The sequence below is a fragment of the Gorilla gorilla genome, chromosome 4, assembly GCF_029281585.2.
Source record: "Gorilla gorilla gorilla isolate KB3781 chromosome 4, NHGRI_mGorGor1-v2.1_pri, whole genome shotgun sequence".
Classification (NCBI taxonomy): domain Eukaryota; kingdom Metazoa; phylum Chordata; class Mammalia; order Primates; family Hominidae; genus Gorilla; species Gorilla gorilla.
The window spans coordinates 130,927,239-130,951,166 of NC_073228.2; the positions used below are offsets into that span (position 1 = coordinate 130,927,239).

The window sequence follows — 23,928 nt, forward strand, 5'->3', positions numbered from 1 at the left end:
TTTCCTCTTTATAACTAACCAGAGAGAATTCTCTGCTTTTAAAGGGCTCACCCAGTTACGTCAGGCCCAGCCAGGATAATTTCCCTTTTGCCATATAATGTAACATAATCACAGCAGTGATATTTCCACCCACACTCAAAGGGACAGGGAATTATCCAAGAGTGGGGATCACTGGGGTTATCCTAGAATTCTGCCCACCCCAGGGTTCAATATTTATGTCAAATAAATGTTCCAGAAATTTGTAAATGATAAACACTGCTATTCAATTGCTGAGATTTTGTTCTTTTCTTTTTCTTTCTTTTTTTTTTTTTTAAGAGACACAGTCTCACTATGTTGCTCAGGCTGGACTCAAACTTCTGGGCTCTTCTGCCTCAGCCTCTCAAGTAGCTGGGACTATAGGCATGTACCACTGTACTCAGCTTAAAAGGCTTTTTAAGTTGCTTCCAGATTTGTGTTGGATCCAAAATGGTTGGGGATGCTGTATGTGAGATAACAGGAGTCCCCTGCAATGAGTCCAGAGAGTACTGGAAATCTGGGGCTGTGGGGCAGGACCTGGCCTGCCAACTGACTGGCTGTGTGACCTTGGGTTACGTCCCTGATATTCTCTGAATTTCAGATTTCTCCTCGTATATAAAATGGGAGTGGGACTAGACAATGTCTAAGGTCAGCTAGCTCTAATATTCTACACTAAGACTGAATCATCCTGATCAAATTAAAATCTAGTGACTCACAATATCCAAATTCATTCAAATAGTTTAAAAAATAATTTCATTATACATGGAATTGCAGTGGTAAGATTTTAAGAGGAAAGACAGTTTTGTTTTCAAGTGAATCCATTTCTACACTGGCTTAATCTGACTAAATATAAATAAGGGTATGCAAATACATTTCTAACACTTTACATAGAATGGCAAAGAGTATTTTATCTTTAGATGACATATTTAGGAGTGACTTTTTCCAAGATATTAAAATCTGACTTAAAAAAACCTACTGTCTTAAAATAAGTTGAATTAACTCAATTGATGGTAACTGAATAACTATGAAAGGCAGTCCTCAAATACTACAAATCAATTCAATGACTGTGTAGTGAATGTTGAGATTTTTATATACATTTTAGGGGTTTAAGTTTTTCTTTTGTTTTTCTCAAATGATGCCTCTTTGGCTAGGATAATAATTCTCTTCTACTCAACAAAAATGAACTCTAATTTTAAACAGGTATTATTAAATCCCACTGAATAGGCTTCATGCAGATGTATTCCTTAAAACATCGCTTTATTGACCGTGCACAGTTATTAACAATTCACATTTCACTTTATCTACTGAGTGGAAGAGCATTTATTCTTTCATTAAAAAGTTAAGCCCTCCGGGGCAGCAGCATGAATGCAGAACCTTCTTCCTATAAACGGCATTGCCCAGTGAATGTGAAGTGCTTCTCTATTAATACAAAAAAGGATAAATAAGACAAATGGACTTCTCCCTCCCTCCATCATCTCCCTCCCTGCCAATATGCTCTTCTTATTTTATAAAATGCCATTAAGCAAACAGTTCCCACACTGATACTTCCATCAACCAAAAGGGGAATGTCAACATTTATTTGGCACCACTGAATTCAGAACATCCTTAGGGCTCTGTACAAGTGACAAAATGAGTATCAGGCCATGGTCATTTCCTTAGGAAGATGCTTTATGGGAAGAGAGGGTGGAAAATCATGAGGGCATCAGTCAGCCTCCAGTACTTTGCTGCTCAAGTTTCAGGAGCTGTTTTTCAAGTTTTGAGGTGTTTACTCGATGCATCATCAGAAACTGGCCATTCAAGTGAAAGACAGGAACATCAAATTTATACCTTTCATACCAGACAGAGTTTTCTGGAAGTGTGATGTTCACCTCCTGTAAAATGAACTGAAACAGAGACAGACTAAAGCTCTGTATTTTAGACCATGGGGTGATGTAACAACTGCAGTGATAAACTGATCCCCAGACCATTTCTAATGCCATTTTCCTTATAGTTGTTTGTTTGTTTTAGGTCCACAGTGATCTACTGTCCCTGATTTCCAAAACCTGACTGGTTTCATTATATTCTCTACTTCCTGATCTTGCTGCTTTTCTGTTACCCTTGTTACATTCAGCATCAGGACAGTACTCAGTTCCAATGAAATAAAACATGTCCCAGTTGGGAAGCTGACTGAGAATCAGGACAGAAATGTTTTGGTTATAGGAACTGGAAAGGTGTGATGGTGTGTTACATGAAAATACATCGGTGCAAACTGCAAAACAAAATAAAAGGAATGGGGCAAAAGTTTAAAGAAAACACGAATGCTGCACCTGCTAGTTAACTTTGACTCAGTAAGAGCCAGAGTAAGAAAACCAGTACTGCTCAGAGGAAAACACTTAGGTGTAATGAGTTTTATGGTAATAAGCACTAAACTCTCTCTCTGAAGAACAGAAAGAAAATTTAAAAGAAAAATCATTTAATCTCTTTTCCTAAAGGAACGATCCAGGCAGATACTTTATACCACATCTAATATGCAATCCATATACATAAAAGCCACACTGTATTATATTACCCTGTTTTTATAAGGCTTGAGTACTTCCTTGGCTTCATCACAAAGGGGGCATGAGTCCTACAGGAAGAAAAAAAAAAAACCAAGCGATTAAACCCAAAGAATGGCATTTGCCCTTACAAAAACAAAACAAAACAAAAAACCCATAAGAGGCAGATTATACTTATTTTAAAGAATAGTTTTCTACCACGTTAGTTACACTGTTTTTCCAAAGTAAAACACTACCATAGAATCATATAAATAACTAATATTTCATAGGCTCTGTGCATTTTTTTGGTTGTTTTGTTCTGATTTTTCTCCATAAATCAAGCCATCTATCTATGTGTATGTATAATACATACACATAGATGGTTCTCTTTTTCACTGATCTAAGGGCTTTGTCCTTCCTAGGTCAGGTGCACCCTTGTGGCCTCATACAGTTGGCCTGGCTGACACCACGAGGATGGCTTAAAGTCTGTTCTGACTGAAAAGCACTGAGCCTTGCCAGCCTGTTTTTCCTAATCAGTCCACAGGAAGAAACCCATTAGGATGGAGTTAGATAGTAATTGCCTCATCTTTAAAAAGTAAAACAAATCTCTATTCACTTCAGATGATTATTGCACCGCCTGTTTTCTCATTACAAGTGTCAACAATAGGTTTCCTGGACAAATACTCCACCTGAAGAGCAAACAACTTTTAGTGTCCATTGTTTGCACTCATAAACCATATAGCGGAGAAGTCTGTTGAGAATACTATGGATCGTCGGCAGATTTTATTTATTTTATTTTATTTTTTCCCCACTTTCTCCTATATTTTGTTATTATACTTTTATTATATATGTTATATATATTATACTTTTTTATTATACTTTAAGTTCTAGGGTACATGTGCACAATCTGCCGTTTTGTTACATATGTATACATGTGCCATGTTGGTTTGCTGCACCCATCAACTAGTCATTTACATTAGGTATTTCTCCTAATGCTATCCCTCCCTGCTCCCCGCACCCCACGACAGGCCCCAGTGTGTGATGTTCCACACCCTGTGTCCAAGTGTTCTCATTGTTCAATTCCCGCCTATGAGTGAGAACACGCTGTGTTTGGTTTTCTGTCCGTGTGACAGTTTGCTCCAAACGATGGTTTCCAGCTTCATCCATGTCCCTACAAAGGACATGAACTCATCCTTTTTTATGGCTGCATAGTATTCCATGGTGTATATGTGCCATATTTTCTTAATCCACTCTATCACTGATGGACATTGGGGTTGGTTCCAAGTCTTTGCTATTGTGAACAGTGTCACAATAAACATACCTGTGCATGTGTCTTTATAGTAGCATGATTTATAATCCTTTGATTTATAATTGGCTTATCATGTTATTATTAGCATTAGCAATACACAGATTATGGGTAGTTTGTAATGTTTTAAGATAATCATCCTAAAATTTTCAGAGAAGGTTTCAAAAAGTCAACACAGGATCTTAAAAGCAAAAAAACCCAAGAACATGCTAAATTACAGAAGTACCAAATGTGCTAAAATTTTGCTTTTATATTAAGAACTTTAGAAGAATCTAGATTGGGTTTTTTGTTTTGTTTTGTTTTTTAGACCTGGGGTCCACAGAAGTCTATGCAAATTATACCTGAAAATATGTGTATATATTTATATATATACACAGTAATAGGATCACTGGGGCAAATGGTATTTCTAGTTCTAGATCCTTGAGGAATCGCCACACTGTTTTCCACAATGGTTGAACTAGTTTGCAGTCCCACCAACAGCATAAAAGCGTTCCTGTTTCTCCACATCCTCTCCAGCACCTGTTGTTTCCTGACTTTTTAATGATCGCCATTCTAACTGGCGTGAGATGGTATCTCATTGTGGTTTTGATTTGCATTTCTCTGATGGCCAGTGATGTTGAGCATTTTTTCATGTGTCTGTTGGCTGCATAAATGCCTTCTTTTGAAAAGTGTCTGTTCATATCCTTTGCCCACTTTTTGATGGGATTGTTTGATTTTTTCTTGTAAATTTGTTTAAGTTCTTTGTAGATTCTGGATATTAGCCCTTTGTCAGATGGGTAGACTGCAAAAATTTTCTCCAATTCAGTAGGTTGCCTGTTCACTCTGATGGTAGTTTCTTTTGCTGTGCAGAAGCTCTTTAGATCCAGTTTGCCTATTTTGGCTTTTGTTGCCATTGCTTTTGGTGTTTTAGTCATGAAGTCCTTGCCCATGCCTATGTCCTGAATGGTATTGCTTAGGTTTTCTTCTAGGGTTTTTATGGTTTTAAGTCTAACATGTAAGTCTTTAATCCATCTTGAATTAATTTTTGTATAAGGTGTAAGGAAGGGATCCAGTTTCAGCTTTCTACATATGGCTGGCCAGTTTTCCCAGTACCATTTATTAAATACGAAATCCTTTCCCCATTGCTTGTTTTTGTCAGGTTTGTCAAAGATCAGATGGTTGTAGATGTGTAGTGTTATTTCTGAGGGCTCTGTTCTGTTCCATTTGTCTATATCTCTGTTTTGGTACCAGTACCATGCGGTTTTGGTTACTGTAGGCTTGGAGGAAGAATCAATATCATGAAAATGGCCATACTGCCCAAGGTAATTTATAGATTCAGTGCCATCCCCATCAAGCTACCAATGACTTTCTTCACAGAATTGGAAAAAACTACGTTAAAGTTCATATGGAACCAAAAAAGAGCCCGCATTGCCAAGACAATCCTAAGCAAAAAGAACAAAGCTGGAGACATCACACTACTTGACTTCAAACTATATTACAAGGCTACATCAGCAGATTTTAAAGGTCTGACTGAACAGGCACCTGCTATAGGTTCTCTTGGATGAGCTCAAAACAGACCCCAAATTACTTATGCTTATATAAAACCTTCTTTTTAACATGACAGGAAGAGATAAGCTATTATGTAAAAGAGAGGGCTTTCCTCCAGCTTAACTCACAGCTTATTTTGAAATAAGAATCACACCATTAAAGGGTCTTTCTGGCCCTAAGTTCCTAGAACAGAGAATTGGCTTATCATGTTATTATTAGCATTAGCAATACATAGATTATGGATAGTTTGTAATGTTTTAAGATAATCATCCTAAAATTTTCAGAGAAAGTTTCAAAAAGTCAACACAGGATCTTAAAAGCAAAAAAAACCAAGAACATGCTAAATTACAGAAGTACCAATTGTGCTAAAATTTTGCTTTTATATTGAGAACTTTAGAAGAATCTAGATTGGGTTTTTTGTTTTGTTTTGTTTTTTAGACCTGGGGTCCACAGAAGTCTATGCAAATTATACCTGAAAATATGTGTATATATTTTTATGAGGAAAGGCTCATCAAATTTTAAAACGATAAAGAACCAAAAAAAGATACCAGTGGAATGGACCATTCAAATATCCTTCTCTAGGATTTTCCATGGCACTTGTTATTTACTCTGTCCCTAACCATAGTGGACATTTGTTGGGTTGGCTGTCCACCACCCACTTCCCTTTCTTGTAGCAAGCATGCTATAATATTGCTTCACAAGAACTACTCTCAGCATGTGGCTGACTCCATCCCAGAACAACAAAGGTGAGAAACCTGACTTAGGCTTAGGCAATCAGTGCATCCTATCCCTCAAGAATGGGCCAATCAGAGCCAGTGGGTAGCTATAAGGCTTTTGCTGGAGTTTCTGTAGATGACTGAGATGTGAGATCTGAGGCTTGGGATGGCTGCAGTCATCCATGATGTATTAGTCCGTTTTCATGCTGCTGATAAATATATACCCAAGACTGGGCAATTTATGAAAGAAAGAGGTTTATTGGACTTACAGTTCCTCATGGCTGGGGAGGCCTCATAATGATGGCGGAAGGCAAGGAGGAGCAAGTCACATCTTACATGGATGGCAGCAGGCAAAAAGAGAGCTTGTGCTGAGAAACTCCTGTTTTCAAAACCATCAGATCTTGTGAGACCCATTCACTATCACAAGAACAGCACAGGAAAGACTCACCCCCATAATTCAATCATCTCCCACCAGGTGTCTCCCACAACATGTGGGAATTATGGGAGCTATAAGATGAGATTTGGGTGGGGGACACAGAGCCAAACCATATCACATGAGAAGAACTAGAGGGGGATTTAACCCTGAGGATGCAAAGCTGAAGAGATTGTTAACATGTTTAGTTCCTAAATCAAGCTGTTCCTGAAACCAGAGCAACTCCAAAATCTTTTTGTTTAACTCACTCTGGGAAGTACTTTCTATTTTTCATAACTGATAGCAATCTGATACTGTACTTTTAAGCATTTACTTCACTGGATTATAAGCTGCCAAAGGTGGGAGTACCATCTTCTTGTGTGCCTAATGGTACAGAATAAGCATTAAGTATAAATATTAAGCTGAATGGAAAATTGGTGTGGTTTTTTCATTTTCTTTTTAACAAATGTTTTTGGCTATATAAACTGCTGCCCAAACCGAAGAACAGTGCAGAACTGTTAGGCTGAGTGAGCAACACCAGCCTTAAGGGATTATTTAACTTCTGTGGTTTGCACATGGGTTTCCCATCATAGACTCTCAGATGATGAAATATTTTTGGTTCCATAATTTCCAACAGTGCAATATATACTTACAGATATAAAAAGTAGTTTAGATTAAATATTTTCATCAATAAATTCATTTTTAAAACTCATTAAACTTTGTTATTAAATAACTGTCATATATATCCAAATTGCTAAAATGCCTGAAATCTCAAAAACCTATTGAAAAGAGATCTTTTTTGTTTGAATTGCAGTATTATTCACCAAAGTTACTTCTATTAACCTGCACTTTATTTCTTTTTTGTTAAATCACACAAAGTGATGTTAATTAGCAAAAAAAGAAATCAGTAATGTCTGTATTATAATTTCAGGGAGATAAAGCTGTTAAATATTTTAAAACTAGCTTTATGGCTTAAAACTAGTGTTAGGGATAAGAAAACAAGTATAATCAGTCCTCATTATTTATGGATTCCATATTTATGAATTTGCCTAATTGCTAAAACTTCTCTGCAACCCCCAAATCAATACTTGAAGCGCTTTTGCAGGTATTCACAGACATGCACATGCGTAGAGTGGTAACAGATTTCAGTTACCCAAAGCACTTATTCTAAGCTGAGGTCAAACAAGGTGATGCTCTGCCTTCTTGTTTTAGCTCTCATACTGTAAATGTAAGCTAGTATCCTTTTCATGGTTTGCATAGTGCCAGGATTTTTGCATTTTTGTGCTTTTTGTTGGCGATTTCACTGTTTAAATAAGCCCCAAGACACAGTGCTGAAGTGCTGGCTAGTGTTCCTAAGCATAAGAAGACTGTGATGTGCCTTATGGAGAAAATACATGTGCTCGATAAGCTTCATTTAGGCATGAGTTATACACAGGTGCTATTGGCTGTGAGTTTAGTGTTAATGAATCAACAATATATACTAAATAAGGTATCTTTATTAAAAAAATTTTTTTTTCAACTTTTATTTTAGGTTCGGGGGTACATGTGCAGCTTTGTCACATGGGTAAATTGCATGCCACTGGGGTTTGGTGTACAAATGATTTCATCACCCAGGTAGTAAGCATACACCTGATAGGTAGTTTTTCGATTCTCACCCTCCACCCTCAACTAGGCCCTGGTGTCTATCATTCCTCTCTTTGTGTGCATGTGTACTCAATGTTTAGCTCCCACTTATAAGTGAGAACATGCGGTATTTGATTTTCTGTTCCTGTGTTAATTTGCTCAGGATAATGGCCTCTAACTGCATCCATGTTGCTGCAAAGACATTATTTCATCTATTTTATGGCTGCATAGTATTCCATGGTGCAAATGTAAAAATAAAGTATACTTAAATAGAATCACACATAAAATAAGGTTCTGTATTTGGTAGGCTGATGAAAATATTATGACCAGAGACTCATAGGAACCCAACTGTGTATTTCCCCTAGGAGCAATATTCATTAATTCAGCGTTCAAGGTGACTTTATAGAACATAATTACCACAAATAAAAATAATTGATTGTATTTCTAAATGATACATTTTTAAACACCATATTATAACCTATACTTCACTTTTTTCAATGTAGGGGCCAGATGACCATTAAATACATCAATTTACTCTTTGCTAATTGGGAGATAATAAGGTATCTGGGTAGAAAACTGAGTTGCTGCTGTTGTGCTGATAGAAAAATTGAAGAGCAGGTCTGAAGAAAGTTTATTCCATTGCCTTTCCTTTCAACTTTGTCCCCTTTTCTTAAATGTACAACTTTCTTCACCCAACAATTTTACTTTTTCACTTTGTACCTTTGTGAATAAGGTCAACACAGGCGGAGTTGTCTTAGAGGCACAGCAATTTCTCAAGAAGAGTCCAAAGGAGGATCTGGCAAGTTGCATGCTATTTCCTTGAAACCAGAGCATCTTAATTCTGCCAAAAGAAAAATAAAGCAGTAAACTTATGTGCCCTAGACTTTGTTCCTTACAATATGAACAGTAATTTGCAAGCTTATGATGGAATTTGCGGGCTTCAGAATTGTTTCTTCAAGTCCAGGAGTGTTGGAAAGACCTAGAAATTTGGCAAGTCTCTCTGATGCCTCAACATTCATTGTATTCCGAACAAAACAGAATTTAGAATAGAAAAAAATCCCTTGTTATGAATTAGCTGTGTGCCTAATCACTTGGTTTCTGAAAGTAAACTGCATGGGTTTGTTAATTTGAATATAAAATTTCATCTGCAGATTTTGCCAGCATCTTGATGATCCCCTAAAATATGGGGGTTTCCTGAGATGGCTTTTATTCTCATGGATAGCTTTTTATACTGGCAAGCATTCAACAACACCTAGCCATGGTAAAGAAAACAATAAAGGCCAGGTGCCATGGCTCACACCTGTAATCCTGGCACTTTGGGAGGCCAAAATGGGCAGATGACTTGAGCCCAGGAGTTCAAGACCAGCCTGGGCAACATGGCAAAACCCCATCTCTACTAAAAATACAAAAAATTAGCTGGGTGTGGTGGTGTACACCTGTAGTCCCAGCTACTCAGGAGGCTGAGGTTGGACAATCACCTGAGCCTGGGAAGTTGGGGCTGCAGTGAGCCATGATTGCACCACTGCACTCCAGTCTGGGGGATGGACATGAGATCTTATCTCAAAAAAAAAAAAGAAAAAGAAAAAGAAACAATGGGTAAGCAGCTAAGCAGCATAAGTCCCCAGGTAAAGGTTCAGACTATCCCTTATGAGACCTATGCTTCTCCACTGTGAGACATAAGAAAACACAAAGCTGGCCAGGTGTGGTGGCTCAGGCCTGTAATCCCAGCACTTTGGGAGGCCAAGGCATCACCTGAGGTCGGGAGTTTGAGACCAGCCTGACCAACATGGAGAAACCCTGTCTCTACTAAAAATACAAATTAGCTGGGCATGGTGGCAGGAGCCTGTAATCCCAGCTACTCGGGAGGCTGAGGCAGGAGAATTGCTTGAATCTGGGAGGTGGAGGTTGCGGTGAGCCGAGATCGCACCACTGTACTCCAATCTGGGCAACAAGAGCAAAACTACATCTCAAAAAAAAACAAAAACAAGAACAAAAACCACAAAGCTTACTTACAGGAACTATAGGAGAGAATCAGGCTGAATTACCTTGTCAGAAAAAAAAAATCTACTCAACTCCTTAAGAAGTGTTTCAAAAGGAGATTATCATAACTTTTGGAAACCTCATACACAAATGTACTTGTGTTTCTACTGGACATATTCCAGTAAGAACAGCTTGGTGATCGCAGCATCTCAAACACTAGGCTTTGAAGCTTCCTCATCCTGCTACTTTGCTCAACATAAGACATAAGTCCTCTGTGATGCTACAGTCATTCTGTTTATTCCTAGTTATTCTACTGAGTCTCCAGTTTTGTCCTTAAAACTGTAAATATTATAATTTCACTTTAAAAACACATGTGCGCTATTGGCTTTGTCATTTATCAGTATTTCTAGGATGAACTAATTCCTGAGATCATCATTTTTAAACTTTGCTTCACTGTATCTCTGCAGCTTCATCTATCACTTTCCCCTCCCTTGCCTTGGCAAGTTGCAACTACAAAGTTTCTCTTTCTGTTCCTTGTATACCCAATATCATTTCTTCCTCGTTTTGCACTTGCTTTACTTCTGCATGAAAAGCTCTGAAGTAGCTTCTCCTCACTTGGCCTGGGCCTCATGTAATCTCCTTGGAGGTCTTAGTGACTAACTTACCAATGTTAGTCAGCCCAACACTCCCCACCCTCACATCTTGCTGTAGTTTTCTTTTGCCCTTTACTATCTAAAATTATTTATGTCCCCTCCACTACAATGCAAGTTCTATAAGAACAGGTACTTGTTCAACCCTGTATCTCCAAGTACCCACAATTAACCTGGCACATAATAGGCACTCAAATGTTTATTTGGATGTTAAAAGTATTGAAATGAGCTTTTCTCACCTTCTTTAATCTCACCTCTACCCCTGATTAGATACTCAGTATGTACAGCGGTCACTATTTGGGCCTATTCTATATAATAACTAAAGATCAGTGCTCCTCAGGGTACCCACAGAATTTTGGGTTGGGGTACTGCAGCTGGTTCTAACTCCTTCACCACCACCTCAAATCTTGCCCTCCTCTGCTTCACAGAGCATTACTATATTAATTAAATGCTAATCTTCACTAGAGACCAGGCTCCTCAGTGTGAGATTAGCCTTAAACTCATTTCAAACAGAATGATACGACTTTAGAGAAAACCACCAACCCATATCATGCTAGAATAAAGACCACAGAACAAAAAGACTGGATATTGATCCATGAAAACAATGATTATTCCCTTATTCTTCAGCCCTTACTCTTCCACTTCTACTTGGATCTCTCTGCCAACTAAATGACCCCGATAAATGCATAAAAAAGGAATATGAGAATTTTGCAAGGATCTGCTATCCAGTTGTTCCAAGGTAAAAAGTAGATCTAAACAATTTCATAACATTCTGTGCTACTCTCAACGAAGTGTTAATCACTGGTACATACATATTTTTATAGATTCAGCAGAATGAACAATTTTCCAATAGGTAAATGTAGTTAGAGACATACCTTCTAAACACAGCTTTGTCTACACAGGCTATAAAAATGGGGAGGAGGTACAGAATTGTTAGCCATGTTTACTCTAGGTAGAAACTTGTGACACACCCTTCTAAGAGAAAGAAAATTAAAAATTAGCTTTATTAAAGGCAGAAGAATTAACTTTATTAAAGAAAAATTAGTTTTATTAAAGGTCCCTGGAAATGAGAAGGATTAGGCCATCTGTGGTGGTGATCTGACTACGACCAGGGCAGTGAACTGCAGCTACATGCTTCTGGTGAAGGGATTTAAGATTTATTGACGTCTGGTTGATAAGAAAAGGAAAACATTGCTTTTACCTGGCTGAGTTGAGACTGAAGTATTAAGGCTTTTTTAAAAACTTCAAATTCACAACGGAAATCTGCTTCAGTTTTTCCAACATGACAAAACACAGCATGTGGTCTTGGTTGCACCCAAGACAAATAAAACCTGTCATAGTAAGCAGAGTTGCTATTCATTCCAGATTTGCTGGAGGATTTGTTCAACCAATCTACAGAGCTAAGTAAAGTCTTCAGTGATGCTACAACCATTCTGTTTGTAACTAGTTCTCTTTTCCACTGTTATTCTCCATTTCTAGTTTTTTACACATTTTAAATTGCTTAAACATGCCACATCTATTTACTGAGAAATGCATCCATATTATGCAATTTTACTACCTGCACATTCTTCAAATACTCTAAGGTATATGTATTTTATCGTATTGTTAAATTAACTTATTTCTTTGGAAGCACTGTATTATAAAATTATATTAGAGCCTGATAGAAAAAGCTCCCTATACCTCTTCTAGGCAGATAGTATGCTAAAATTACTTAATTTCTAACATTTACTTAATCCTAGAAAGAAAAAAATAAAATGAAAAATGATACACTTCAATGGGAACTCTGTAATATTCTTCTTAGAACATTTTACTAACTCTGTAAACCCTAACACCATTGCTGTCAATGTCACATTCACCGAATCATGCCTTCTTGAAGTAAAATTTTAATATGGGCTACTCTGTCAATGTGACATTTTCATTAGTTCTATTATTTTTGAACAGTATCTCAGCACTATAAAAAATATCCTGAAACATGGTCTCTGCATGTTAGCTCATGACTGTGAGAGGACAACACTTTTTTGATTATGTCATTGAATTTAGTCATGAAATATGTGTCCTTACTACACACACGGACACGATTTTATCCTTCATATTTTGTTATATGCCTCTATGATATGAGCAAAAAGAGCTGTGTTCACAATATCAAAGAAGAACAATTGGGTCACCTTTGTCACAGACTAAAAAAAAAAGCAAAAGACATAAGACTGGATTTAGAATGTGCTTAAAACAAATTCCACAGCCTAACAATAAAGATGGCGACTCCTGCTGTTTCAAGTCCAGTGCCCCTCGGAGGCATGGATCACCCTGAAAGAGAAGGGAATGCTGGCCTTTCAACAAAACTGAGGCTGATTTCAGTGGTCTTTATGGCAGAGTCAAATACAACATGGGAGGAGGACTGACGGGACCAATTCAGCCCTCCTTGAAGCAACATGAGAAAAATAACTTTATAGTATTTTCCCTGCAAGGGACTAAAGGGCACACCATTAAGGCAACTGATTATAGTACAGAAAGAAGCCAGGGTCGTTTGAGTCTTTATTAAAGATTATTCATTTCTTGCATGAGAAGCTGCCCAGGCTATGGCTGCACATCACTTGTATGGAGCTCCTGGATTCTTCAAACACTGTGTGTGTCTGACTAGAAGGGAAACAACATTATTCTCGCTTGAGTAGAGAAACTGACCTTCACCGACCAGAATTTTTATTCATACAAAGAATCCTTTGGCACACCAAATTTTCAAGCTCATGTGATCCCTCATCAGCAAGCTGCAGTGTTAGTTCATGTGCAAAATCAAAAAGTCTACATCAGCCCAGGTACTGCCTTGGTTATTTAACAGATAATGTTGGAGCTTGTTCACAAGAATATAATGTAAATTTAATGCTGAGCTGACATTAACTAAATACTATTACTGTAGCTCTCACTGAACCTATATTCCCTAAAGAAGACTCAGGGCTTCTGTTCAGTCATTTGTGCCATGTGAGAAGTTAAGTGCTCTATTTCACATTTATTACTATCTAAGTGTAACATTCCTATTTTTACCCAAATGACTAGAAACATGTACACACAAACACACACACACACCTCTTCTGGGAACAAAACCATTATTTTAGATTACTGGAAGTTTATGTAATGAGGTGAGGTTGCTCTTAGGGGACACATCTGGTCACTGGGCTCTACCAATCCAGCGAAACAGGGACAATTGATGCCTCCTCAGTGTGCCTCTGTGCTTTTGGTCAGTCATTGGTGTCCAAACCTCCCACTCTCCCAAACAAGTGGGAACCTAGCCTGGGATCTTGGGTTCAAGGGCAAGAGAGAAAATGACTCTTGTGGAGCCAAGAGTGACAAGAAGAGGTGCCATATAGGGACAAAACCAAAACTGAAAATTGAGTAAATACTTTGATATGTCAATTCCAAGGGGCTACACAGAGGGAAAATGAGGCTTTGGAACAGAAACAGGGAGTGGGGAGTAGAAGGCCCAACCTGGAGTGCAGCTCTAACTCACTGGCATAGGTGAGATCAGAGGTGCTTTTCTAGTGTCTCAGCCTTAGCATCCAGGGGGAAGTGTTAAGGAGGTAGAGCCAACTCAAACAAAATGTTGCAACAAAGATCCTGAGCTAACCACCCACCTATGGGCCCGGCTATACATGATGTCATGCTCAGCTTCATTCTGACTACACAGTTTGGACTGCAGATTTGCTTCCACACAACACATTAAACTATGAATAGGCCTATATTATGGCCCAGCCCTGGGGACTGAGACGCAGCTCCTCATACCACTCCCTCTATGCAGCTTCTACTTCCAGATTTCAGTGTCAACAGGTTTACCACACAGGGGATGAAAGAAGCCAGCAAACAATCAGTCTCCAGAAAGGATTGGTCACATGAGTGCCTGGGACAAAAACTCTTTATTTCCCTTCAAATTATTACCATGACAATTTCTAAGTAGCTGGATGTCTCTATTCCACTGTTCGGACGCAATGGGTGCTACATTAATTTGTATTCAACACACTGCTCAGTGAAAACATTCTTTAGCTATTTGAAGTGTGGGCCTTGCCTAAGATGACAATTTCACTGAAGGTATACAGCATTTACATATCCTTCACTTAGTAGATGCACATCCCCTTACCCTTCTAGTTCTCAGTAACATTAAGCCATTAATTTTTTTTTTGTATCCTGCCTGCTGTTTAGCTCATTTTTTCACCTCTAAATAAAGTTCTCAGATGGACTAATCAACTCCACATGTTTGATACAAGTAACAAGAATAACAAGATGTATTTCAGTTATACAGATTCAGGAGAAAGGTGTTGAATTCTTAACTAAAACAATAAAGTTTTATGTCAGGCTTCACAGTGATTAGTGAACCAATGACATCATTCACTCATTAGTTCCACAGTGGGGATGGAAAGATGGGTTAAAAATGAATAAGGGTTGATCCCAACCCATGAAAAATCTGGTCAGAAGTTAAGACATGTATATGAGCAGGTAAATTAGAAATACAGGAAATACTGTAACAGGGCCATATAATTCAAATGTTATAAGAGAATGGGAAAGGAGTACTATAGGCTAAAATTGGAGGTGGCTTCACAAGAGAAATATCTTAAATCATTTCATTGAGAATTTGGATATGTAGAAAAAAGGGAAAGCTTTCCAAATTCAGGGTTAGACACAAAGGTAATGGAGGTAGGAATGCCATGGCTATCTGATGGGGGGAACCTTGAACGGGGTAAAGAGACTTCTGCTGAATAATAGTGGAAAATAAGCTTTGGAAGGTGGACTAGGATAAGCCTGTGGAGGATTTTAATGGTGGTTAAGCAATGTGTGATGTGTTGTGTACGTCTTGGGAACCACTGAAGGGTTCTGAATGAGTGATGTGATAAAATCAGTGTTTTGAAAGATTAATCTGGCAGCAGCAGGCAGAAAAACTGTTGAGAAAAGGAGAATGGAGGTGGGAAAGAGAAGTCAGTTATGAAAATCTAGGTGTGGGATGCATTTATTTATTCAACAATTATCTAATATTTTGCATGTATCAGATACTATTATAGGTGCTGGGGTATGGTGATGAACAAGAAAGTAAGGTACGTTGCCTTCATGGGGTCCATGTGCTAGTGAAGAGACTCTTTAATGTCAGGCCACTTGAGATGGTGATACATACAGGGGAGAGATAATAGCAGAGTGATGTGATGCTGACTGAGGCAGGTTCTTTAATTAAGGTATTCTCTGAGCAGGTGTTGTTTGCACTGGAGAGGAAACAGTAAATGCAAAAGCCTGTAAGTGAGGACAAATGATTTACTGAAAGAAACAGAAAAGATTGTATGGCTTAAGCAGAGTACACCAAGGAAAAGGGGATACAATCAGGAGATGAGATTAACCCACAGTAAGCAGGGATCAGATCACATAGGCCTTGTGGGTTATGTTAAAGAATTGAGATTTTATTCTAAGTACAATTAGATTTAGAGGAGGGAAATGACATGATCTCATATACATTTTTAAAAGGAAACTTTAGCTGCTGTGCGAAGAACAGATTGTTAGGGGGCAAGAGTGGAGCAGGGACGCAGGTAGAAGGCTACTGCATTAGTTTGGATGAGACGGGATGGTATGGACTAGAACAGAAACAAAGCCAACAGGACTTGCCAATGAATTGGACATGAGGAATTAAAGAAAAGAAAAGAGGGCAGTAAGGTCAATCTCAGTTTTGGTCCTGAGCCTCTAGGTGGGTGGCAGTGCCTGTTACTAAAATAAGGAAAACTGAGGCAAGAACAGATTGAAGAATATGTCGGACCAAGAGCTCGGTTAGGGACATGTCAGAACTCACATAGAGAATGACATACACAGGTTTGATACTCAGGAAAAAAATCCGGGTCTAAAGATAAAGACTTGAGTCTCCATCGGTTTAAGGATTATATTTACAGCTATGAAACTAGGTGAAATCATCTAAAATTGTACAGAAAAAAAAAAAGGGCCCAGGATAGATCTCTGAAGCAATCCAACATTTAGAGGTTGGATCAAGAGGAACCAGCAAAGGAGGCAGACAGAACAGCTGGTGAGGTAGGAGGAAAACCTGAAAAGTGTGTCATCACAGAAGTCAATGAGAAAGTGTTTCCAGAATGACAGAATTGTCCATTGTCAAGGAGACTGATGAGGGCTTGACTAGAACAGGGACAGTGAAACAATCTACCACAAATCAGAAGAGATGCATCTAATGTTGCTTCAAAGGAATGAAATCTTTCAACCAATGCCTACTCCTAAAATGAACTACCTTAAGTGGTTCTTACCCAATTTAACATCTTAACTAAAAGGAGATCTTTCTGGTGAAGATGGAGTGGGAAGGGTGGGAAGAGTGAAGGCAAAAGTTGACTGGGTATCTTAAAAAGAGATGATGAAGGTAAAAATCTCTGTGTTAGTTATAAAGCAGAATAGAAAAGTAAAGCTTAAGTACTGATTACTAAAAATACTAAAAGTAAGAGATCACTATTAATAATAACGATTCTATTGACTGAAATGTGCTTTTACTGGCATCAAATGAAACATTTAAATCTCTATTAACAGCAGTCTCAGAAATAGGGAATTGCAAAACTCAAAAAAATTTCAAACAGAAATAACTGAAAGTTTTCTCACAAATATTATTTAAACAGGAATTTCTAAGATATGACTGTTTAAATATTCAACATATTTATCTGCACCTAAGGATGTCACTAAGCCTAGGTAAGACTGACTAGCAAATACCTTGGCACCAGGTATTGGCTTAAACTTACTCAGCCTTCACAAAATTATGAAGCTACTGAAATTTAGATTTTGAGAAATCAAGGTTTCCCCTTGATGGGTTTTAAGCAAAGGCCAGTTCCCTTCCATTTGGTTTTTCCCAATATTTGTTTTTATTTCTCAAACAGGGAAAAATTCAGTACCATTATTATTTTACCAAGGATATCCTCAATTCATGTACGTCAAAAAAGAAGCCGCCTAGGTAATTGTAAAGGTGGATTTTATTGATAATCTTTAAAGACAAAACTTGTTCCAAGTGGTTCTGAGTAAATTGTCTAGAGAGGTCAAAATAAATTTAAACCAACACAGCTCCTACTAACTAATCAGTCAGAGGAATTAAGCATAAATGGTATAGTTCTTCATTTTGAGCTTTGAAGTTATTCTTCATATAGAGTTTCTGTTGAAATTCAGCATGTTTGAATTCCCTGAGTGCATGTTTAGGTGAGGATTTCATAAACATAAAACCCAAAGAGAGAGGCAAATCCTCATCTCCTAAAGCCTCAGTTTCATCCACAATTAAATGGAAATGTTACCACTTGTCCCATTCTCTCATTTTAGAAACCCAAAGGAACTGTGCCTGGGGCTTTGGACCTCAAGCATTCTCCTGATCAGAGAAGGGGAAATCACAAGCTAAACAAATGCCATGGGAATAGTCTATGACTAAATAAGGCCTTGAATAAAAAATCCAAAGTAGTTTTTACCTGTAGGAGCCTAAAATAGCCCCTTAAAGAGGACTCAAATTCACTTATAGATCCAGGCAGAAGTGTAAAGGTACTTGTTCACTGCTCACTCTCTTTTCTCACTCTCAATCATAACTGGGAAGTGTTGGTGTCAAAAGGAACCAAGCTGGAAAATGCGGAAGGTGACACTAAGGCACTCATCTTGCAACTGTCTAAGCATCCAAGATGGAACTCTCCCTACAAAGAAAAAATAATGAATTTCTCTTTCTTACTATTAAACACATTTTAAAGATGATTTTAAATGAAAGATCCTCTTCATCCTGGCATTCTCTTTCCCATCCAGAAGCACTGCTGTCTTTGCCTCAGCTGTGGCAAGCTGACAAATGTAAAGTGGAAGGGGAGAGGAGTCTTCAGTATAAGCAAGATTTTGTTTTAGAATGTTTAGATCTTAGCAGTCACACTTTCCAGATCATTGCTTTGGAGGAGTCTACTCAGTAATGGGGTTGGTGCACATGACAATGTCAGGGAAGAGTTTCCAAACACTCAGCTAAGAAAATAAAATAATGATGCCAATCAAGAACAGTAATGTACGCTCACCATATACCCCCTCTAGTTCCCAAGAGTCCAAAGGGAATTCTGGACTAATTCCTGTTAACACAATGGGGTTTGCACACACTACACCCCTCCCCTCCATCCTCAACTCCAAAGATACTGACTCAGCAACTGGCCTGGAGCCAGAGCAGCATATTCCAAATTCAGAGTGTGCAACAATGCTCAGTTCAATTATGACATAATGGCTGCAAAGCTGTTCCTGAAAGCCAAGAAAACCTGAATAATGTGGTTGGGTTATATCATACATGAGGCCTTATTAGAGTTTAAAAACCAATTTGAAAATTCCTTCATTCCATAAAGATAGCATTAAGATGAGGGCAAAATCATTCTAGTTCAAGGGATGGGAACAAAGTATATAAGGAATTAGGCAGGCTCCTTTCCACATTATCCTTCTTAACCAACATGACCCATTACCTTTGACGATATCTCTTATACTTAATACTGACCTAGAAAGAAGGCAATTTCATTAAACATCTTAGTCTTATTGTACCCAGCTAGTAATGCAAGTTTCCCTGCTATTTAAAAAGCACATAATCCCATTTCCAAAAACAACTGTTTGCAATTCAAAAACCATCCACCCAGGCAATGTCTTCTCTTTGTCCCTAAAATTCCACCCACTTTCAATTTATCTTGTCAAAGAGATAAAGTTATCTTTGTGCCCCCACAAAACCTAAAAGATGTTTCATTCATTGCTTGCCATTTTGTAGCAAGTGACTTTGGACATTGAGTTGCTAAATCCAGCATTTCCCTGGACTTGTGATAACAGTAAGACCCAGGCCTGTAGAAATACAGTCTTCAGTCTGAATGTTGGGAGCCATCCACTCTTGCTTGACATTAGGCTGTGGCATCCCTCAGTTATGTGGGATTCTACAATCTTTTGAGTCCTATTCTGTTTTTTAATAGCTATCATTGATAGAATTTTTTTAATGTTTTGGAACTGGAAGTGACTTTGGAGATTCCCCTTGCTTTATGTATAAGGAAACTAATGCTTAAGTCTTTCATACTATATTTTTTAGTTCATTTCTCTGTATTTTCTCCTGGAACAATGGCATATTTTTATATATAATGAGATCAACACAGAATTTCAGAACTAGAAGGCATCTCCAAGTTCAATCCTCTTTCTTCCCAAAAAATCGCAAAACACTTTTCATATTAATCCTCAGAGTATACCAATTAACAGACACCTCATTTTGTATAAGGCTTAATTTAAGGATGGAGAGAATGAGGAAAGTCTCAGTTTCAGACAGTAGAATTCTTTTACCATAAGAATTAGGCTCTGTTCTCTAAATCTAAAAAGACTCACATTCATTTCATTTTTGAACCTGGAGAAATGGCTGAATTTACTGAGTTTTCTATTAAATAATAGAATCATTTTTCTTCACTGGATGGAAGGACTATGTGTTTTAAGAAACAAAGAGTTTTAAAAAAATCAAATAATTCAACGTCATGTCCTTCCCTCCTGACTAAAAATCATTTCCCCATTATTTTATGATTAACATGAAAAAGCACTGGAACAATGAGAGGAAATTCATTTGTTTCCAGTTGTAACAATGCGATTTCTGCTGCAATCCCATTGGCAACAGAAGGCAGCAGCATATACCACCACTGTCCTATTACAACACAAAAAGCTGTCAACTTTGAACTCCTTTGAAATGTTGTTAGTAAAGTAGAAAAGACAAGTGTGGATTTCCTTCAATATTATTTGGGCAACCTAGACTTAAAATAGTGACCAGACTTAAGATAGTGACTCTACAGAGGTCCTCTATCCTTAAGGCAAGACCAAACCAAGATACTGGTGCCCTACATAAGCTAATAATTTGGCACACTTTCAAACAGATACTCTTCAAATACTTGCTAAACAGGTGTTTGGGTGAGGCGTTGCATGGCAGGCCTGGAGAAAGTGTGGAGACAGGACTGGTGGAAGCTTTTAGCTTGCATATTCTAAACAACAAAGGACCCACAACTGACCAGGCCAGATCTCCTTGGAAGGCAGTTTGAGAAGCATCTAATGGATTCCCAAATACACTCTTCCCTGCTCCAAGCTGTTTATCAAAGCATTACTTCTGTCTCTAGTAACAACCTGAAAGGAGGTGACTGCTTTATATTCTTTTCACTATCTATACTTTTTATAGATCCAACCTCCCTTCAGGGACACTATCTTTTCATTTCTATAGCTTGTAGTGAGCATTTGCAACGTGCCAGGTGCTGTGCCATGTATTAGAAATATAAAAGTGATTAAGATATTGTCACTGCCCTTAAGAAACTCACACCTTGAGCAGGAGAAAGACTCACAAACAAATAACACAATACCACAGTGATGAAGGCTATAACAGTAAAAAGGCTGTTACTAGATATTACTGGTGAAATGGTCTGAAATCCTTGGAGATGGATACTTTCTAAAAATAGTAGGTAGGTACTTTCAGTTTGCCTCCATCTCTAGAAACTTTAACTTTGGTAAGGATTGGAATAAAAAGGGAGTAACATTTTCATGTTTCCTGTTCTCCGTGGCTGTACTGGGATGGGAAGTTAGGGATGTGGAATCATGTCTATGATAAACTTAGCCAAAATTTTCATTTGCATATTCTTCCCCAAATGATTTTGTCCCTAGAATCTGTTATGCAATACTAGGGGAAGGATAGAGGAAGCTCACCTAGTCCCTGCTGTGTAGCTACACATACCTGATCCACGTGATTTCTCCCCTTCGAAATAATTGCAAACAAGATTAAAACTGTATTCAGGAAGTAATCCAGCTGGCTTTTGGCTTCCTCTGATGTATAGTCCTTGAATAAAGCAGTAGCAAAAATTAGATTTAAATAAGGAACATAAAAACACCTCGCTACTTGTACCAGATCACCTCAAGGTCCTGCTATGTTTGAAACCCCAAGCCCTAGCATTAGAGTAACTGAATACATCAGCCAGCTAGAGTACATACAAGTTATGAAATAAAAAAACTTTAATAATAAAAAATAACCTATTTTAAAGGGATTTCTCATAGTGCCTCTGAGTACTTTAGAGCCAGGCATCTGGAACAAAATAGAAACACAGTCCAGTCGATTCCCAAGTTGGAAAAATCCTCATTTCTATTACTTACCTGCCAACAGTCCATCTAAATAAAACCACACAGCCACATATTCCTCTGATGAAGGAGACAAAAAAATATTGATCCTTCCTTGGCATGTGGCTACTGCTGCCAGAGCAGCAGGGAAGAAAGACAATCTGAGGATCCTGCCTTTTTAAAGCACCAGCCCCACCAATCTTAATTTTCACAACAGGGTCTTTCTGGTTCCAGGCAATTCCTCAGCAGAGCAGGACCCAGGTTATTGGGCTACGATATTTCACACAGAACCATGATTAGTTCTGCTTTGCCCCAGTATTATCATAATTATCCAATATTTCCAGGGTGTATCTTTTTTCCCCGTGTTTTAAATCTTTCTAATTACCTATAATGCACCTCAATGTATACAGCTCCAAATATTGGTAGAGAGCTTCACATGCATTTTTATAAGCTAGTCCTCAGAATATGACCAAATGAGAAGACTGCAACCTCTAATAGGCACCTCAACTTGTTCAGCATTGTGCACCAAGGCATAGCTCTCTAGTGGCTGCTTAAACAAGGCAATGTATACTAATTCTGGGAAATGTGCTAGAAAGTATTGGGATATAACAGATCTTAGACACCATCTCTGTCCTTGAGGAATTGAGAATCTTGGGGTCAAGCTAAGGCCATACTATGGATTTTTTTTTTAAGGGCACTAAAATATAAAGTACCACATATACACTATTTATTAATAAACAAGAATAAAGATCACCCAAGCAAAACATTCCCTGTGAAAGACAGCCTTAGAAACAGTCACAAGCCTAACTCACAATGACATTTTAGTGGGGACTTTTCTACCCTTGGACTTATTAAAAAACTGTATGAGCTGCTATTTGTCAGAAGTGAATATCTGTTGAGAATGTACAGTCTCTGATTTATTCTCTTATTGTTCAGTACCCAGAGGGCTGCTTTTGCCCAATAAGGCTGAGAGGAGATCCAGACAGCTGATCCAGAGAGCCCCGGCACTCACAGTGTTCCCTGCTGCACCTTTCAACCTTTTCACCCCAATTAAAGGTCAACATGGCTGCTCAAAAATATTTATTTAAAAAGGCAGTCAGCTCAGCGGGCTCCCAAGTGTGATTACACTACCACTTCATAGAATTCAATTAAACCCGGGACGGGGCACCGGTGAATCACTGGAGCAGTATGAAGTTGAGATGTTTTCTGCTTTCTCTTAAAAAAAAAAAGCTTCCTTTTCCCGCCCGTCATTTATTTACTTCCCAGAGTGCTATCACAGACACACACACACGCGTTTATAATCTCCCCCCAGTGGTTCATGGATTTATGGCTCCCGGTTTAATTAAATTCCGTATAACGACTATCCAAATTGGCAGCACGCGGCACAGCGAACCCCCGCCAGCCTGCGCGTCAGCTCAGAGCTGGAGAGCCGCGAGCGCTCACCCTCGGCGCGGGACTAAGGGCACCCACCTGAGCCTCACGCCGCCAAAGTCTCTGCTTCCGCCCTGCGCCGGGCACTTCCGCCCGCACCCACCAGGCGCCGGCCCCGCGCCCCGCACTTCCGCCCCACGCCGGCAGCACTGCCGCTGGGCGCTCTATCTTAGGTGGTGTCCCGTCTACGCTTTCAAGGGTGGCCGCGCCTGAACCTTTACTCGTGAAGAGTGACACACAAACCAAGGCCAAACTAAAAAACAAAACACGGAAAAGTGACCCCGCATGTTTGGGAACCATTTAATAAGGAGCCTCAGGTGCGGGAGACAACTTTTTGAGGCTGCGGAGTCCGAGCCATTTTAACCGCTCTGCATGCATCCATTCTTTCGTTAATTTAATATTTACTGCCTCCTCCACTAGGTCTTGGCTGAACTAGGTTATGGGGAATGAGATGAGCAAAACTGGCAGCCGTACCCTCCCGCAAACTGAAAATCGTGTGAGAAAGCAGATATTAGGAAATTATCCCTTATTAAATAGGCCATGTGTTTATTCAGCTAAGTGCTTTGCAGAGAAGGAATATGAGAAAAGACCTGAGTGGCATCTCGTTGAAGAGGTAGCTTTGGGGCTGGGATCTGAAGGGCGTGGGTTGGGG

The 23,928-nt window shown here is 38.7% G+C and overlaps 1 protein-coding gene across 2 annotated transcripts; it reads right to left on the minus strand.

Moving 5' to 3' along the window:
- Positions 1-1,251: 1,251 nt before the first annotated feature.
- Positions 1,252-23,411, minus strand: C4H5orf63 (chromosome 4 C5orf63 homolog). 2 transcript variants are annotated; one of them, XM_063706740.1, is made up of 5 exons: positions 23,316-23,411; positions 21,469-21,570; positions 8,833-8,953; positions 2,564-2,620; positions 1,252-1,886 (listed from the first exon to the last, which is right to left on the minus strand). In XM_063706740.1, exons 3-5 carry the CDS (start codon positions 8,944-8,946, stop codon positions 1,722-1,724), a joined length of 336 nt encoding a protein of 111 aa, XP_063562810.1. In that variant the 5' UTR covers positions 8,947-8,953; positions 21,469-21,570; positions 23,316-23,411; the 3' UTR covers positions 1,252-1,721. The 2 variants fall into 2 exon arrangements, with proteins under 2 accessions (XP_063562810.1, XP_004042481.1); XM_004042433.5 differs by having other exon boundaries at positions 1,252-1,898.
- Positions 23,412-23,928: the final 517 nt, after the last annotated feature.

What these genes read in the sequence shown, in the direction of transcription:
- C4H5orf63 (XM_004042433.5), bottom strand. Translation starts at nt 8,946, where the DNA reads ATGCTCTGGTTTCAAGGAAATAGCATGCAACTTGCCAGATCCTCCTTT. An exon ending in TGTTGACCTTATTCACAAAG is followed by an intron (nt 2,621 to 8,832) that starts GTACAAAGTGAA and finishes TTCTTCCTGTAG; the next exon opens with GACTCATGCCCCCTTTGTGA. An exon ending in TCAAGCCTTATAAAAACAGG is followed by an intron (nt 1,899 to 2,563) that starts GTAATATAATAC and finishes TCTCTGTTTCAG; the next exon opens with TTCATTTTACAGGAGGTGAA.